General features: G+C 50.9%; 1 protein-coding gene across 1 annotated transcript in view; it reads right to left on the reverse strand.

Moving 5' to 3' along the window:
* Window positions 1-18450, reverse strand: part of COL6A3 (collagen type VI alpha 3 chain) — a 91067-nt gene that overhangs the window by 18596 nt on the left and 54021 nt on the right. Inside the window, exons 20-38 of the mRNA XM_052638006.1 lie at window positions 18362-18415; window positions 17853-17915; window positions 17155-17220; window positions 16671-16724; window positions 14339-14374; window positions 13673-13735; window positions 12888-12950; window positions 11552-11614; window positions 10648-10710; window positions 8698-8748; window positions 8467-8502; window positions 7724-7786; window positions 6640-6702; window positions 5380-5412; window positions 5260-5296; window positions 5152-5163; window positions 4556-5049; window positions 2663-2759; window positions 1207-1905 (exon numbers count right to left, since the gene is read on the reverse strand). Coding sequence (XP_052493966.1) covers window positions 1207-1905; window positions 2663-2759; window positions 4556-5049; window positions 5152-5163; window positions 5260-5296; window positions 5380-5412; window positions 6640-6702; window positions 7724-7786; window positions 8467-8502; window positions 8698-8748; window positions 10648-10710; window positions 11552-11614; window positions 12888-12950; window positions 13673-13735; window positions 14339-14374; window positions 16671-16724; window positions 17155-17220; window positions 17853-17915; window positions 18362-18415 — 2110 coding nt within the window. The remainder of the gene's footprint in view (window positions 1-1206; window positions 1906-2662; window positions 2760-4555; window positions 5050-5151; window positions 5164-5259; window positions 5297-5379; window positions 5413-6639; window positions 6703-7723; window positions 7787-8466; window positions 8503-8697; window positions 8749-10647; window positions 10711-11551; window positions 11615-12887; window positions 12951-13672; window positions 13736-14338; window positions 14375-16670; window positions 16725-17154; window positions 17221-17852; window positions 17916-18361; window positions 18416-18450) is intronic.

An 18450-nucleotide genomic window follows, 5' to 3' on the forward strand; every position in this document is an offset into this window, starting at 1 on the left:
AGAAAAAAAAATTAAGTGCATGTGAACCACATGCAAATTAAAATTACTCTGCTAAGGAGTTAAGTGGATCACACAGTAAGTAGTCCATAAATACTTGTTGAAGTAATTCATTCTTCCAGATGACCTAAATCCAGTGATTTGAAACATGAAGTGTAATAGTTCTCAGTCCATAAAACATCTTAAATCAGTATCTTCTATTTGGCAATATTTGGGTGATTAGGTTAAAGGTAACATTTACTCAGTGTGCAGGAAGACAGGAATAGAGGAGAAATCAAGTGCAGAGGTAAGTAAGCTCCAAGCTCTTGAACGTCAAATGAGAATCAACATTTACAATGTTGACATTACTGTCAACATTTTCTCAATGCTATTTAACGAGGCTTCTGTTTTTAAACTTCTGAAGACAGGAATAGTGACCCCTGCGTGAACTTGCTGGCCTAGCTTTGCTTTACCTCTTTTTTTCCCCTAAAATTTTATGGAGTGGAGGGGGCAGTGTATACTTTATAAAGCTCCCTTGTTTGTAAGACTTTCCTTTGCTGACTCTGGACAAGGCAGTGGTGAATGACACACCTCCTCCAGGACGTGTGGTCTACGGGGACCACAGATCCAGAAATGAATGACGAGAGGCCATGTAACAAATGCAGGAAGTACAGCATCCAGATCAATGATGCTCAAGCCCTGGGCGTGGGGAGCATCCTGGTGAGAAGGGGCACATGGAGGGAATTTTTGAAGATGAACGTGGATTCGCTGCTGAAGCAGGGTGGAAAGCATTTCAAGGAGGGAGAGCCGCAACAGCAAAGGCTCAGAAGCAGCCAAGTGTGGGATTAGGGGGTAAGATCAGATCAACTCTGCTCCGTCTAGAAGCTTCCCTGGTCCCCCTCAGGACACACTTCAGTGTGACTTACCAGCATACTTAGTGTCGGGCTTAATAAATGTGCACTTGACCCCTGTGCCCGCCTCGACCATTAACCCCCAGGAGCACAGCCTGTGGCTGGGAGAAGCCTGGTCAAGTCTGGTTGAACAAACAAGTGAAAGAAGGCAGGATTCCCATCTATGTCCACTGCAACCCCGGCTCCTACCAGTGTGTCTGGGACGTGGGAGATGCCAATAGACACCGGTTGAATGAATGGACAGGTCGATGTGGGGACACCAGCTATCATTCCCAAACCCACGGGCCCACCCCTGGACCCAAGGGCACTCAGGACTCACTGCTGATGAACGATGGCAGCAGCCTCCCGAAGCGCATTAGGGGCTCCTCGTTGAGCTCCGTCGACTTGTCCACCAGCTTGAAGAAGACGTCGTTTGGCTCGCTGGCAGAGCTGTACAGCTCCTTGACGTTCACCTTCCTGCCGATGCCCAGGATCACGAAGAAGTAGCCTTTGCACTTGGCCTGCAGGATGGCTCTCTGGGCCTCCTCCAGCTGCTGCTTCTGCACCTCGCCCGTCAGCATCAGCACCACGATCTTCAGGTCCCGGGGGTTGGGCGCACTTTCAAAGATGTTCTGGATGGTGTAGTCGATGGCGCGGCCCAAGGCCCTGGTCCCCTGCAGCTGGGTCATCCTGCTGCCGAGGAAGGCCAACAGCTTCTCCTTGGAGCCATAGTCAGTCAGGGAGAACTCCACCTTCACAGGCGGCACGCTGGCGTTGTCCACTGCCTCGTAGGGCGCATGCTGCACCACAGCCACGCGGGCGAAGTGCTGGGAGGCCTTGGGGTCCGGGCTCACGTCCAGCTGTCGGACGAGGTACTCGATGTACTTCCTCATCTCGTTGAACTGAAACGGGGTGGTGGACTCGGAGCTATCTAAGATGAAAGCCATGTCGATGTCCACGTCGCTGCCTGCTGCCCTCCGGTCCCTGAAGGAAGGCCTCCAGCTGCCGAATCCACAGGATGGGTCGATGTTGCAGATGTCTAGAAAGAAGCGTGGCAGCCTGTTTATTCTGTCACTCTCAGAGTGAGAAACCCCACGTCAGTCTGCAGGGGGTCTGGGGTCATTAAAATTGTCACATAATGTATAAACTGTATACCTTGCTGACATTATTGTGGCCAGATTTCAGTTTTTTATCACCTAACACTTACCAGGGGAAACTAATCAGCAAGCTAAAATCCTTTTTAATATGGCTTTGGGTTCGATCCTCGGGTCAGAAAGATCCCCTGGAGGAGGGCATAGCAACCTACTCCAGTATTCTTGCCTGGAGAATCCCATGGACAGAGGAGCTTGGCAGGCTATAGTCCATGGGCTCACAAAGAGTCAGACATGATTGAGCAATGAACACTTCTGGCATAATGAAAGAGTAAAAAAAGGGGGAAGGAAAGAAAAACACCTTACTTCTTTGCCACTCCTTGAAGAATGTTTTCCAGGAAGTCACAAAGCCAGATTATTAAATTCTGGGCTCCAAGGTCAAAACGTAAGCAGAGCCCTCTTGCTCCTTTATTACCTATGGAACCCCATCCTCTCCTAACAGAGACAGGCTCTATTTGGGGGGAGTCAGCTTCAAGCATGGAAGCTACATGTGCACCATTTACACTGGTAAATACAGGGCCATGCGAGTCTTCGTTTAACTCAGGCTTTTTGTACAGATGGTGATTATTCACTCAGTGTCTCCCTGTGGACGGTGTGTTTCACAATTGCAGCTGGACAGGCTTTCCTCTTGGAGAAGCAGCTTACCCAAGCAGACGTGACAAGTCAGGACATTCCTCAGGAAGTCCGTGAGGTCTCCGCCAGCAGGAAGGACAAGGGCATGTCCCACCGCTGTGTTATTGATCTGGTTTAAACAAAAAGAAATGTTCATATACTGGAATATACTGGATGTTACCATAAATACAGCTGAAGAAAACATTAGAGTCACATCAATCAAATAACCCCCCAGTAGCTCCTCTTTCTTAGGAAGTAGGGTTAGGAAGGAAGGCACTGGTTATAATAGAAAAGCATAGGTTTCCTTCCAATGAGATGAGCTGGAGTTCAAACCCCTCTCCTGCACTCTCTGCTGGATCTGAAGCTAAGTTATTTAACTTCTCTGGAATTCAGTTTCCTCTGCCGCAATCTGGGATTAAAGGTAGATTCCCATGAAGTTATTTGGAAGATTAAATTAGGTAATGAAGCTAAAGTGCCTGGTATAGTCTCCAGCAAGCAGCAGGGACCTCACCATTAACTGTTATTTCTAGCAACAATAATAGCAACTAGCCGATGTTGGCTCCATCCCTCTTTCATGTGCCAAGGTCCAGAAAGGGATTTTACAACAAAACAAGCAATCACTTCCAGAAGATTTAATAAGTCCTGCCAATCACAGCTTCTGACACACCATCAGTAATGATTTATTTTGTGAATAATTGAATGAATGAATAATTGACTGCCTGAAACTATCCTTTTGAGAAACACGCATGGTGGCACTTCCCTAGTGGTCCAATGGTTAAGAATCCGCTTGCCAGTGCAGGGGGACTCAGGTTCAATCCCTGGTCCAGGAAGATCCCACATGCCTCAGGGCAATGAAACCTGTGTGCCACAACTACTGAGCCTGTGCACCTGCAACCCGTGCTTTGCAAAAGCAGCCACTGCAGTGAGAAGCCCGACCACTCCAACTAGAGAGAGCCCATGCACAGCAGCAAAGACCCAGTGAAGCCAGTAAATAAGCAGATAAAAAGGAACACGCAAGGTTCTGGATCACCTGGCCCTCACAAGGGGAGATGTACACACATGAGACCCTGCTAGGAACAAACAGCTGGTGAACCCAAGGCAGAGACCCAACCCAATACTTTGTGCTCAAACTGGCCTGAAGTTTGGCAGAACAAACCCTGAGAGATGGCACCAGTGACCCAACTCTCCGTGGCTGACATGGCACTGATAAAACCATAGCCTACTTGGTTTGGAAAGGAAGATGTTAGAGACCAGCTCGCCCTTCTGCATCTGTTGCAGCTGAGAACCCTGAGCCACAGAGAGGTAAGGGGGAGTACCATGTTACTTTCAGTGACTTGAAGCCAGAAGGTGACTGAACTAAAACTGAGCCAAGATCCTGGTGCCGCTGTTTTCCTTCTTGACCATCATCCACCCATCTTGGACAGCACAACCAGGATCGGCATTGGGCAAAGACTGATTGACTGATTAATCAATTATTTTATATACATATATATCATTATAACAATTACACAAGTTATTTAAGCAAATGACAACGGAGTACTTAGCTGCTTCACAGGCAGAAGCTAAAGCTTCCTTGTTCTTTGTTTAAATGACTTGTTTAATTGTTAGATGGCAGCCTGGCTGAGAAACGCTTGAATAGGGATGCAGTCTGGGGGCTGGCTTGCTGATGTCCCTAAGGGAGGGAGGGCTCCCAGGGTCAGCCTGGGAGCATATCTTCCAAGATTCGAGGAGGGACCTGGTGGGAATAAGTCACAGGCACAGTAAGTCGCACTAGTGCCAGAGCCATCAGGCTGTTCTAGAAATCTCAGCTTGGATACCAGCCTCATCTGGATGCTTTGAGAAGCTATAGGGTGCAAACTGGTCCCAGATTTGGGCATGGATGTGCCCGAGTGCCTGCTCAGAGCCCAGGAGGCCCGGAACACAGACCTGTAGGGCGTTGATCAGCTGCCGATCCTCCTGGCTCGTGAGGAACAAGGGTGTTATCCCGGCATCTGAGAGCTTGAGCACAGCCTCCCGGAGCTGTGGGGATGCCCTCGTGGGCCTACTGCTGAAGAACACCGCCACCTTCCTCATGAGGAACCCGCTCCGCACCCGCTTAAATGTGTTTCTGGCCACAAAGGACATGGCGGTTTCCAGGCTCTGCTGCTTGGAGGTCAGCGACACCTGGAGGTTATTGATCTTGTCCAGGAGGATGGACTTCTTCTTGGAGTCGGCAAAGCGGATCTCCGTGGTGACCTCGTTGTTGTAGGTGACCACAGCCACGCGGGCCCCCCGTGGGCAGTTACTCTCGGCAATGGTCAGGTCGTCCAGAATCTTGAGGACCACCTCCCTCATCCGGCTGAACATGTCCTGGGTGACCCCCTCAGAGGTGTCCAAGGCGAAAGCCAGCTCCGTTGGGAAGACGGGGCACTCCAGGGGCCCTGTGGGAAGTGGGTGGGGGAGGGGTTCACAGACACACTACTTACCGGAAAAGGGGACTTCTGCTTCCCTCAGAAGGAAGTCCAGTCACCGAGATAACTTACCGTAACAGCAAGCTGGAAAAGAACAGAGGAGCATGAAAGCCACGTCCACCGGGCTTCCACACGCAAGAATAAAACCGCGGTGCAGACAGCAGAAAACAGCGTACTTACGGCATTTATCTTTGATGCTCTGGACCAGCGCACATTGCTGCAGAAGGGAGGAGAGAAGACGTAAGAAGGCGGACAGGAGGCTCACAGGGCGAGGGTGAGGGCAGCACGCATGCAACTTACGTCCATCGAGTCGCCTCTGCTGCCTTTGTAGCCCTGCAAAGCAAGGACGGGCGGCTGAGGCCTCGCACACGTGGAGCGTGCCACAGAGGAAGAGCCCGGGCCCACGGACGCACACCAGAGGAAGCAAGGGGGTCCCTGGCTGGCCTTGATTGTTCACAGGCTCTCCCTTTAAATTTGACTCAACTGCTCCAGGAGCAAAAGGGAGACAGAAGTATCTCCAGTTGAGGTTAACAGCCCTGCACCCTGGAAACCAGGATGCTCACCACCAATCAGGGTAAACCACACATTTGAGCTTGGGTCTAAAAGCCACTTCCCCCAGAACAGATCTGCCTTTCCCCCCACTCTGCCCCTAGGCTTCCCACGTCCTGTCGCCGGAGGGACACCCGGGAGTCAACAGAGCTCCCTTGAGGCTCTGGGTCCGAGCATTCTGGCTGGATTCCACCCCCAGGATACACCCAGAGCTGCCCTCAACATCTCATCCCAGCCTGTGGCTGCCGATGGTCAGGCCATCGTCTCGTGGGCTAGCCAGCATCTTTCCGTCCAGCTGTGCCTGCGCACCTCCCACTGCCACTGGACTAACCATCGCCCATTAAAGGCTCCCCTCAGTTAGACCCCTGCCTCTGCCTTCTTCTCCTGGGTTCAACCAACTCAACCCTTTAACATGTTCTTTCAGGGATTATTTTCCTTCCTGCGTTATCTTCCCCACTCTTCTTAGAACTTCATCAATTTCAATGTCAGGAGACAGTACCAGGAGGAATTCAAGCAAGGAAACAAAGACATTTGTAATGAAGGATGTGTACGGGCTGGAGAAGGGCGCCCCCATGGTTCCAGGTGGCAGGTCACTAGTGGGGTTCCGACTATGAATCCCTCGGGGACTTTATAGCCCAAAGGGAGTCTCCTCCGAACCGAGATCTCTACTAACCTTCCTCAAGATGCAATCAAGAGGTATTTAGATGTGTTTACTTTTCTTTGCCCTCTACACAAACCTCAAAACCTACACTAGGAAATTTTAAAGGCAACTTACAATACACCCTGGATTACAGAATTTTGCATGAAGTTTGCCCGTTGTCTTGGTACTCTAAAATTCAAAAAGTCTTTTCTTCATTGTGATATCAATAAGGGAACTGGTTAAAAAGCAAATAAACAACAAAAATGCAGACAACCCTTTCATAAGGAAAGGGGATAGTGGAAAGTCTTCAAGGACCATGTGGAAGGCTCCCAGCCCTCAGGCAGCTTGACTGGGAATGGGTAGGTACTTACAGATGGCCCTGGGTAACCGGGGTCTCCCTTCTGTCCAGCTATCCCTGGAGGTCCCGAGTTTCCCTGGAAGCAGAATAAACATGTCTCAGTTGTGACAGAAAGTGGAGAATTCTCAGTTCCTACAGTTGGACGGGATAGTAGATGTGATCTTGTCCAACGTCCCTCATCACCAAGAGGAATCTCTCATTTCAAGAGACCTTCAGTGTAGGGACAAGTGGCCCTAACAAAAGAGAGTGCATCTCCCCAAACTCTGTTCTCTGGCAGGTCAAGGGGAGAAGATGCTGGCCTGAGAACCTTTAATAAGACCACGATGGACGTGCAAGAAATCAGTAACTGACAAATCATGAGCTTACTCTTCGAATGTAGAGAACCAGGCCAGTGTTTTCAAACTTCATCATGAGTAGTAAATGATCTAGTTTGAAAGTCCTCACTGAGCAAATTAACAGGATAATGATGATGAATTTAACTGTATTTTAAGCTAAAAATACCTGTGAGACACCTTTCCCTGTTTCTAGGTCATGAATTGCTAATTCAAGACTCAGTGCAATTTTAGAGGATGAGTAAATATCCTCTAGGGAGAAAAACACACAACGGAAAGTAGCTTAAGAAAGAGGAGTCTTAGCACGATGGGGAGGCAAGGGAATACGTGGTCTCAGCCTTGCTCGACCCGAGCCTGGAACCCTGGTGAGCACTTTGTGCATCTCATGGAATCCTGTCTGCAACATCCAGTGGGCATGACCGACTGTGTCCACACAGACTTTCAACGTCACTCATTCTGAGTCCCCTGGTGCCATGCATGGAGTGGACCGTGGACTAGTGACCCTCGAGATGCATCGGAGGAGGGGGCCCTCCAGACCTCCCTGCAGGGAAGCATAACCAAAGGGAGACAGCACTGGCACCGCTGCAGGGGGTCAGGGGGACGTCCGTCCAGGGTGAGGGCTCCTCTGCTCCCACCCCCACAACTCCAGCCGGGTCACAGTGAAGAAAGGTAACTCTGAAAGAAGCAGTGGAGTCTTCAGGGTTCAGGCCTGCTGCCACAAAGGTTCTGATTCTCCACCTTCAGCCGAGGGGCAGGCAAACTTACCCTTCGGCCTCTGACGCCTTTGGGTCCCGGTGGTCCATCTGTCCCTGGCTCACCAGGATTGCCCTGGGAAGACAGCCAGGAAGAAGCACATTAAGCTCTGGAATGGCAAGTCCAACTGAGGGTCCCTGGGGACCTCCGAATCACACTTCCCAGGGCAGCCAAATGGATGTAGCTGGACTTTGATGGACTTTTCCACTGAGATATCAGATTTAGTCTAAGGTTACTGAACTTAGAATTCACATTAATGACAGCATTATATAGATTACTGGAGAAAGTGAAAGTGAAGTCGCTCAGTCGTGTCTGACTCTTTGTGACCTCATGGGCTGTAGCCTACCAGGCTCCTCAGTCCATGGGATTTTCCAGGCAAGAACACTGGAGTGGGTTGCCATTTCCAGTGTTCTTGCCTAGAGAATCCCGTGGACGGAGGAGCCTGGTGGGCTGCTATCCATGGGGTCGCACAGAGTTGGACATGACTGAGCGACTTGGCATGCATGCAGGCATGTGTACAGATTATATTTTATTGCAGTGTCATTTCATTTAATCCTCACAAGGGCCACGCCAAGTGCTTATCATCATCTTCATCTGACTGATGAAGGAAGGTCTTACAGAAGTTGGGTCTTTCCCAGGGTTACTCAGTTCATGTCTAACCCACGACTAGACCCAAGATACAGTGACCTTCAGCCGTGCTCCCATCAGACTCATTCGAAACAATGAAGATGTCTACCCACTAGGGGAATGCTTACCTTTGGACCTGGGTATCCAGGGAATCCTCTTTCTCCCTATAAAAGATAAATAAATGACTCAATATTTGGGTCCCAACGTAAAATCATTTAACATAAATTATTCTCAAGCAGAAAAGGAATCTATCTAGTGTCACCAAGAGAAGAAGTTCACCATGTTACGATTAAATTCTGTGAGATAAATCTTTAAAACTACAACATGTCAGAGTTCAAGACTCCTCGGCAGATACATACTTTCTTGCCCCTGCGTCCTTCACTGCCAACTCCATCTCGCCCATCATCTCCCTGAAAGAATGGAAAGACGCATTGCTGCAGGGATCCATGTCAGGCGCTCCGCGACCTTCTTTGTCCAAAGCCTTGAGCAGTGCGTCAGATCAAGGTATAGTTCAGGGGAAATTTCCTACACCCACCCACCCTTCAGTGTGAACTAGACCGTGTCTATAGGTGGGTGAGCTTCATGGACTACAATGTAAAAAACTGCTACAAGCTGTTGGTAATGATGCTGTTTGGATGTAGAGTCAAAGAGTCATGGAACTAGGGAATCTTAGAGTTCATAGGACTCTTGAAGGTCACCTTGACCTATGGATCTATGAGTCTTTGTCGTTGTTGGTTTAGTTGCTAAGTCATGTCTGACTCTTTTTCATCCCCATGGACTGTAGCCCACCAAGCTTCTCTGTCCATGGGACTTCCCAGGCAAGAATACTGGAGTGGGTTGCCATTTCCTTCCCAGGGGATCTTCCCAACCCAGGGGCTGAACTCACAGCTCCTGCATTGACAAGCAAATTCTTTACCACTGAGCCACCAGGGAAGCCCCATGAGTCTTTGATTCTACTTCAAACAAAGAGCATGGGACTCAATCTATACCTCCCTGCGTCTTCTCTGCTCAGCCCCTGCTCCCCTCTCCTGGGCGCCCCTTCCCTTCCTTCCAGGTCACGGCTCTAGACCTCCTTTCTTCCTAAAACCCGTCTCCCTGTACTCGGAGACTCGTCCCTATCACTCTCTCCTGGGGGCTCTGCGAACCGGACACTGTTCATTATCCCAAAAGAATCACAAGGATGTACTTGAAATATACAATAATACCGCTAAAACACATGCAGAACATGCCCCTTAGTTAATTTACAGTTTTAAACAACTAAAGAGCTATTGCCCCAAATTAATAGAGACAGAATCAAGAAGAGATTTTTTTTCAATGATTTGAGTCGTTTTTAAAGTTTGATTTTATTTTTCCCCTCTGCTTCTGAGACTAAGCAATAGCAATGGATTTTTAAGCTGCCATTCACTACAGAGAAATTACAAACACAAGAGTAATATTTTCAAGCTTTGGGATCACGGGTCAGATCAACCTGGCCCATGTATGGAGTATTTAGGTGTCATAACTCATCTTAGGAAACTCCCCAATGTGCTGGAGATATTTTTTTTTCCCTAGATATAAATATATGTTACAACATTATTGTAAGTGAGCAGTTAGAGGATTTTAAAATATTTTTTAAGTGAATTCCCAAAGTAAGAATTTCCATTCTGGGATATCTCATTCCTTCCCGGGTGGCTCAGATGGTAAAGAACCTGGCTGCCAATGTGGCAGGCCCGGGTTCGATCCCTGGGTTAGGAAGGTCCCCTGGAGAAGGAAATGGCAACCCACTCCAGTCTTCTTGCCTGGAGAATTCTATGGCAAGAGGAGCCTGGCAGGCTACAGTCCATGGGGTCGCAAAGAGTCGGACAGGAGTGAGCAACTAACACTTTCACTTTCATATCTCATTCAAAACAAACTGTTTCAGTCTGAACTGAGATCTTATCAAAGCTCAGTCCCTTTTAAACCAAGGACATTTCTTTCTTTACAGAAAAGCTCCATCTAGTCGGACTTGAAAAGCATTTGCAAGACCTGAAATGAAAGTGGTTCGAGGGTCAAGACACCGCCACATTCACTCCTCAGGAAAAAAAATCTAGAAAACCCGCCTTTATTCACTACCTCTCCAATGAAATAAGAAGTATTTTGGAACTCATATGCACCATGTTTCACTATTTTCAATCATATCCCCAGTAACATAAGAAGCAGCTTGCCACTGCATGGAACCAACACAAGCGGCAATGACAAAGCCCAGCCCAGCCCAAGGCCCAACTGCCTGCTCCCCGAGCATCTCAGCAGAGTCGACAGAAGCCGGGGCCCCATGCACGTGGCGACCTTACCGTCTCCCCACGAGGACCCCGGTTCCCGATGCTTCCCTTAGGTCCTGGATCGCCGGGCTCACCCTAGACATGAGAAACGGGGCTGAGACGACTCAAACTGTGGTTTCAGGACTGCGCTTGCTCTGCGTGATGTCACTGGCAGGCTGCCACAAGCTGCTAGCTTCACCTTTTAGATTTTGAGGTTAGTGAGTTTTTTACATTGCAGGGCTCATGCGTGAACTCCTGGAAGAGAATCCAGGCAGGCTTCTATGTTTGTTTTTTCCATCATTACAGCAAGCGGACAGGCTGCCAGGGAGGAGAGAGAGGCAGGCACAGGAAAGAGGGCTGCATGGAGTCAGCAGTGAAACCCCGAGGCCTCTCTCGGGGCAGAGAGGCGAGGCTGAGTTGCCCGAACTCACTGCTCTCCCCGAGAAATGCTGCGTCTCAGACGAAGGACAGCAGCTCTTCCCGGGGCTTGCAGACTGTCAGCCTGCATCCAGCAAGCTGCTCTTACCCAAAGCCGCTGGGCTCTGGGGCCCTTGGACCAGCTGCATGCGGCCAGCGAGGCTGCTGGACCATCTGGAGAACACTCAAAGCGTCCGGAGGTACTCGATGTGCCCTGGGCTCCCTGAGCCATCCTCACAAGCCCAGACTCAGATGCGGCAGGCCAGCAGTGGCTGGTGTCCTAGCTACGCGGGTACACACCAATCCACTGCTCACAGCCCATGCACACCCTCGAGGCGGGGACGGTGATCCCCCGGCCCAGCCGCTGTCAGCAGGGGCGGCGGGTGGAAGAGACCAGAGGGGAGAAGGGTGTGCACACCAAGCAGCTGGACAGACTGACAGATGAGGGAGCCAGGACGGGGTATTTGGGGGAGGGGCGGCTTGGCCTCCAGAGACACGCGTTGCCCTTGTCCAGACAAACCTTTCTTCCCAGGGGCCCAGTTCTGCCGCGTTCTCCAGGAGCACCTGCGGTTCCCCCGCTTCCCTGGAGCAGGAGGAGGGGAGAGAGGCAGTAAGGCATCCACCCCTCCAAAGTCAAAGGGTCCGAATCCCACTTCCTGCAGCCCCCACCCGGCCTCTGCACGGAGGTCAGAACCTGCAGCTCTCTGCCACTTCCAGCCCTGGAGGCCCCCGTGCAAGCATGCATGGAGAGGGCCTATGCCAACCTAAAATATGAGCGTGACCTCTTTTCACATGTGTGCACACATCCCAGGAATTAACGTTCACCTCCTGAGTTACTGACTAGGGACAACCACACAGCTGTATACAGCATTCCCTCCTCTCGCTTTCCACACCTCCCCACAAGCACCTGATTTTACAGGTGTGGAAACCTATACACACTCAAACGTCGAGTGAGAGAATAGATCAACAAAGGGACACGGCTCTTAAAATACAGGACAGCCCACAGAGCCCAGAAATGACCCCGCCAGGCCCAGCAAATCCAGATGGTGATGGCTGTTTGTATTGCTTGCTATTTGAAGAGTTTCACCTCACCTCTGCACCATCAAAAAAGTCTTGACTAATCAGAGCTTAAATATATGTTAGGGGAAAAACACACAAGCTTTAAAAATAGGTATCTATCAGAGTTCAAATTGAGGAAAGACTTCCCAAGCAAATAGCGGTTCTAACAAAGTTCCTACTGGCCCTGCAAGACACTTCTGGGCGTTTACCTAGCCTCAGGTCAGTTCTTCGCCGGTTTATTAGTCATGACTATTTTCTGTAACAACAGTAGGATGGCTCCCTCAGGATCACTGCAGACCCCAGGGACACCAAAGTGTGGAGTGTGAGGGCACCCAGGCCCGTCTCAGCTACACCAACTTGCTTCTGCTCATCATCGCTAACAGCTGAGACATGCTGACGTCTGCAGTGGTGGCAAGTTTAAGGACCATCTTCCACATCACACTTAAGGGTGGGGGAATTTCTTTACACAGAATATCAAAGCACAGAAATAATTTCCAGCAGTACGGTGTAATCTGAGCATCTTAGTAGATTCATCTGACTTCCTGAGTCCACCCTAAGACTTCTGCAGCGAGGTCCATCCTTCCTTTGCTCACCACCCACCCGGCCTATGTCCACTGGAACTTAGCCCAAGGAGTCCCAAGAAAAACGGTCTCTAACTTCCTCAGGGCAGATGAGCCAGTTACTATGAGAACTGAGGTCTGTGTTGTGAAAGTGTCGGGCTGAGGGGTCCCACCATCCACGAAACACAGGCTATCCATGCTGGCTGTTTAGCGAAAGAGGGGTCAAGACGGACTTACCCGAGGTCCGGGAATGCCCTGTTCACCAATCAGGCCTGGAGGACCGGTGGGACCAGGCGGACCCTGAAGAAGTAAGATGCCCACGTAAGTGCTGCATGGAGGTGAACCACCACGACCACCACAGGACCCACACAACGGAAGGTTACTCTGCACGGGAAGGAACGGCTCCCTGGTGCAGGCCACAACATGGATAAACCTCAAACACGTGATGTTGAGTGAAGGAAGCCAGATACAAAAGGCCACCTGGTAAATGCTTCTGTTCGTATAAAAGGTTCAGAAGATGCCAGTCCACCAAGGCAGAAAGGGAATCAGTGGTCGCCAGGAGCTGGGGGGGAGGTGCGGCATGACTGCGTAATGGGCACAGTGTCTCCTTGAGGGATAATAATCGTGCTTTGAAACCTGATAGAGATGCTGCTTGGGCAATGCTGGGAATGCTCTCAGTGCCCCTTCAAAAGATTAAATTTTGTGTTCAATTTTGCAAAACTGACTGTCACCTCAATTTAAAAAAAATATAAGGTAAGACATGGCTCGGTGGTGAAGAATCCGCCTGCCAACGCAGGAAATGCAAGAGGCATAGGTTTGATCTCTGGGTTGGGAAGATCCCCTGGAGGAGGAAATAGCAATCCACTCCAGTATTCTTGCCTGGAGAATCCCATGGACAGAGGAGCCTGGTGGGCCACAGTCCATGGGGTCACAAAGAACTGGACACGACTTAGCTACTAAACAACAACAGCAAGACATCTGGGAACGTATCACAGGACACGCGGGCATGCCGGGGTACTGACCTGCGCGCCTCTGGTCCCCTGCTCTCCCACAGGGCCCTGCGGGCCGGGGCTGCCCTGGTTGCCCTTTGAGAGGAGAGAAGAGGCAGGGAGAGGTCAGCCATCTGTGCTCTGGTCACATCTGGAGGAGGGTGCAGGGAACTGTCCCAGCTGTTCTGGGGGGTCAGAAGTAACACCGCAGCTCCAGGAAGAGGCATTGGACATGCAGAGCCAGTTGTCACTCGGCACCCTTAGAATCGATTGCCCCACTCATCTCACCTTTTCCTCAAGATGACTTCATGACATGAAGCTATTTCGGCCCACACCTGGCTCACAGAGACAGCTGAGAGGCAGAGCCGCCGAGACCAGTAAGTGGGCACAGCCCCAGCAGGAGATGTCCAGGACACGGCCTCCTGCCTCTTTCCTGTTCCCTCTCCGCCATCCCCTGTTCCCACAGCCACTTTCATTCTGATAACCATTCTCACTGCATCATCAAGATTCTCCCAAGCCTTTGCAGAAAAGGCTAAATTCAAGGAGATGGTAGGAAAGCTGCTGTTGGAGCCACAAGCCTTGATGGCGAAAGAGAGAGTCCCTCTTAATTTCTGGGTGGGACGGGAGGGCCAGCCCCTGGGAGCCCCTGGTGAGTTATACAGTCATGACATCAAGGAGATGGCGACGGAGAGGCTTTACCTTAGCTCCTGCTGGTCCCCTTCGGCCAAAGCCACCCTGGGGAGAAACCACACAACTGTGAAGGGGAGGCAGGGAGGCTGGAGGAGTGGGCACCTTCGCCACACCCGCTGGGAGCCAGACACTGTGCCTACCGGCCCGCAGGAAACTCTCATGAGTGACACCTTTCCCCTCCTCCCCCCCACCCCACCGAGGGAAGGGTGTGCTCCCACGCTGCCCTTGTCAATCACCTAAATGGAAGATTTGAGAATGACTTCAGACCTGCCAAGCAAAACAAGGAGTCCTCGGGCTACGTGGCCCCAGCCAGTTTCAAGAAAACAGGAATGCCGACCTGGCTATTTTTCTTGCATTTTCCTAACTGGAGGGAGGTAAGACAGCAATTATAATGGAAGGAAGCCCCACACTCTCCACACTGCCCCAGCCAACTATAACACACACTCGGTTAAGTAACGTGTCCGGAGCCCATGTGCGTCAACCTAAAAGCCCGGCTGTCTCGGTTTGGGCTCAAGACTCAGCAGCATCTTCCCCGATGCTCCAGAAGCGAACCTTAGTTCAAATAAACGTGGGCATGCTTGTGAGTACTCCAGTAAGTCCCACCTTGTGATTCCTTCCTCTTTGGTGGAAAGGTTTGGGGGTGGGCCCCCATCCTGGATACATTTTTGCGAGGTTAGGAGGTGGAATTCCAGAGCCTGTCATCAGCCAGCCTGTGACAGGCATGGCCCGTCTGCTTCCTCAACCCAAGAAGCACGTCCACGGCCCGCCATGGACCACCCAGCGATATTCTGGGGCCGCCGCTCTGCCGTGACTCGCTGCAATGGCAGCTCGTCCAGTGAAGACCTGGGCCTCCGTCTAGGGATGAACTGTGGACCGGTGGGAGAGGTGCCGCCAGGCCACGCCTCCACAGGGCAGCAACCTGCTCACTCCTCACAGTGATCCCTGAGTACGACTGGAGGTCACCTGTGCTCAGGCCACACAGGACAGGAGGCAGCCCAGGAGAGGACGGCTTTCATCTCAGTGTGAGCCTCACTTGGGGAGCTCCTAACAGAAGTCCCAACTTGACCACACTGAACTCAAACCCCAAGCTCCTACCCATGCTTAGAAATACAACTGAATTCTGTGCTCATCATGGAAACAAGTTTTGGCTCTGTTCACAAAGCTGGACAGCACAACAGTGGAGTGTTTCATCACTGCTTTCCATTGTATAGATCAATAGTATTACTCAAAATTTATACTCGAGACTTTTAAGAGAGTAGTTTTCAAAATTGAAGTTTTCTTCTGAATGTTAAAAGTAAGGTGATGCCCATAGTATATCATCTGCTTACAGGTAAGAGTCATTTCTTTTGAAAGCCCCCATCAGCAAGAATCTGCTCATTTCTTTTAAAAGCTGCTGCCAGCAGACACCCTCGAGTGATCCAGCTATGGATCCCGCAGCGTGTGACTTCCCCGGGTGACACAGCGGAGGGGGCCTCGGTCTCAGCCCCACCACCGTCCCCAGCAGGATGCTGAGCAAACACCTGTCTCAGGCACCCACCAGCACCCTGAACTGACTAAGGATTCACAAGCTTCTGGACCATCTTCTTCCAGCTAGGAGGGCCGAGCTCCGGGTACCCCCTGGGCCCTGGAAGCATTCAAATGGCTTCCCAATGATCATCCATCCCCCTCTGACCTCAGCAATTCTTCAACAAGACAAAGACAAAGACAAGGCAGTGAGTGGCCTGCAGCAGGCATTTCTGAAATGCCTTGGAGAAGCAACTGCGAGAAGCATTTCACTGGAAAACTGGCTCTGGTTTCACTGCTTGACTTACAGCAGCGGAAGAAAAACAAACAATTGTCAAACAAAATAAACACGCACCCCGTCTGCCTCCCTGCCCCTAATCCCCTCACTCTTTCTGTATTTCTGTTGAATTTTTTAATTATTCAGTGGGATAAAGCCTGGCCGAATAGTCAAAAGCAGCAAAGATGTTACTTTTTAAAGTGTCTGTCTGGTCTGTTTTGGAGAAGGGCATGGCAACCCACTCCAGTGGGAGATTCTCTCTTGCCTGGAGAATCCCATGGACAGGGGGCCCTGGCAGGCTACAGTCCAAGGGGTCCCCAAAAGACGGACAGGACTGAGTGACTCAACACTTTGGTCTGTTTCAGGAGGGGAAGGAAGCAGATTGGGGGTGGGTCAAGAGTAAATGATAATGACAAAGGGTATGAAGAAGCAGCAACAGGTGGCTTCTAAAATCCCTTAATTCCCCCAATAAAAAGTTGCTCAGTAGCTCTGAGTAGGAAGTCTGGCAGAGTTAGGCAAATAGTTCAAAGCCTACCCCCGCAAGCCCCAAGAGACACTCACGCTCTTCCCAGGTTCTCCAGGCCCTCCAGACACCCCGTCTCTCCCAGGGAGACCCTGGCGTGGGAAAGAAAACTGATGTAAGATTCTCCGCAAAGAAGACTGTGTAACTCAAATTCTGCCCAAGACGCCGGGGGACGGGGGTGCATACAGAGAGGGCCAGTCATCCACGCCAGGGATGCCTCAGACACAGGTGCTCTCTGCCCCCCACGAGGCTTTGGCTTGACACACACTCTCTGGAAACATCTAGGGGGCACAAACTCCGCCCAGAAGAAACCCCTCTTGGGAGGGGCTGTTTGAGTTCCCCTCAGAGACCCCTTCTCAAGCATGCACGCTGGGTTCCAGGTTCTCTGCTCCCAACCTCGACCTTGTGCACCCACAGCCTCAAGGCCCCCGTCCACGGCCCCCAGGGCTGGCGATGACCCAGCACAAGGCTAGCCCCCCGGGCCCGCACTGCAGGGAGGATCTACAGCGCAGAGCACTGTACCACGGGGCCGATGTCTCCGGTTTCTCCTTTGGCTCCTCTCTGCTGGCTGTCCTGTCCTGAATTGCCCTGAAAAGAGCACAGGTGGGGAGTAAGTCACACATGCGTATACAGAAAGCCACTGCTGTGGGGGGCCAGGGACCAGGAAAATTGCAGTGACGTCTGCAGCTCAGTGCTTCAGCCGCATCCCGTTCAGGTAATGCCCATCCCGCCCGACAGAGCTTGCTGTGGGGTCAGCCATCGCTCTAAGCCCCAGCTGGAGTGGGGGTGATGGCTCTTCCTCCCTGTTCCTTCTCCTGGGGAGGACGGCGGCCAGGCTCACGCTTGCCTCGTCCTGTCTGGACCCCAAGAGGCTGGCCCAGTGGTGGTCAGTTGCTGACAGGTTTTATAGCCCCATAAAACAGGAAAAGCTGTAAACGCTTCTCTTTCTCTAACCCAAACTTAAAGCATCCCGAGACCACACTTTAGGGAAGCTTCTTGGGTCCTAATAGGAGAGGCTTTGCAAAGAATTATCTTGCAGTTAGAGAGCAGAGACATCTCTAGCCTCCCCAAAATTCTAAGAAAAGGACAAACCACATATTTGCCAGCATGCTTTAAAGCAATTTCAATGGTGAAATCCTTCCTGTCAATCCACCTCTCCCCACACCCCTGTTCCCCAGGCTCAAGTCTCGTATTAGTGACGAAGAGTCAGCTCCTCTTACCGGGTCGCCTCTGATCCCGACATCACCTCTCTCCCCTTTGTCGCCTTTGGGTCCTTTGTCACCCTAAATAAAAACCACAAGCAGAGCCTGAGAATGTCTCACATTTTCATCTCGCCCTCAAAATTGCATTCGTCCCATCACAAATCTTAAACTGAACAGTGCTCCAGCAGTTACCATTTACTCATTTGCCACAAAGGTAAAACTATCTCCAAGCATTTCAGGTAATCCCCAAGTACTTATGGAGACCTGCACTGTATCAGGCGCTGGGGATTTATTTCAACAAAACACACTCGGGTCTTGCCCCATGGGACATACTCTCCAAATAAGAAAAGACAACGTAAATATGTCATGACTGACAGGGGACCTAGGAGATGCCAAGAACGCACCCCAAGAGGAGGTCAGGGAAGGCTGCCCAGAGGAAGCGGTCTTATATACAAGTAAAAGTAATCATCGTTGAGTGAAGCATTCGTCGCTTCTCCAGGACAGCCACACTATGGACATATGCTTACCCTCCTTCCTGGACTCCCTTTCTCTCCAGAAGTGCCGGGCAGCCCTTTGTCGCCCTGCAAAGGCAACAATAAAACGTCAGTCCTGGCGC

Source organism: Budorcas taxicolor, chromosome 3, assembly GCF_023091745.1.
Source record: "Budorcas taxicolor isolate Tak-1 chromosome 3, Takin1.1, whole genome shotgun sequence".
Lineage (NCBI taxonomy): Eukaryota > Metazoa > Chordata > Mammalia > Artiodactyla > Bovidae > Budorcas > Budorcas taxicolor.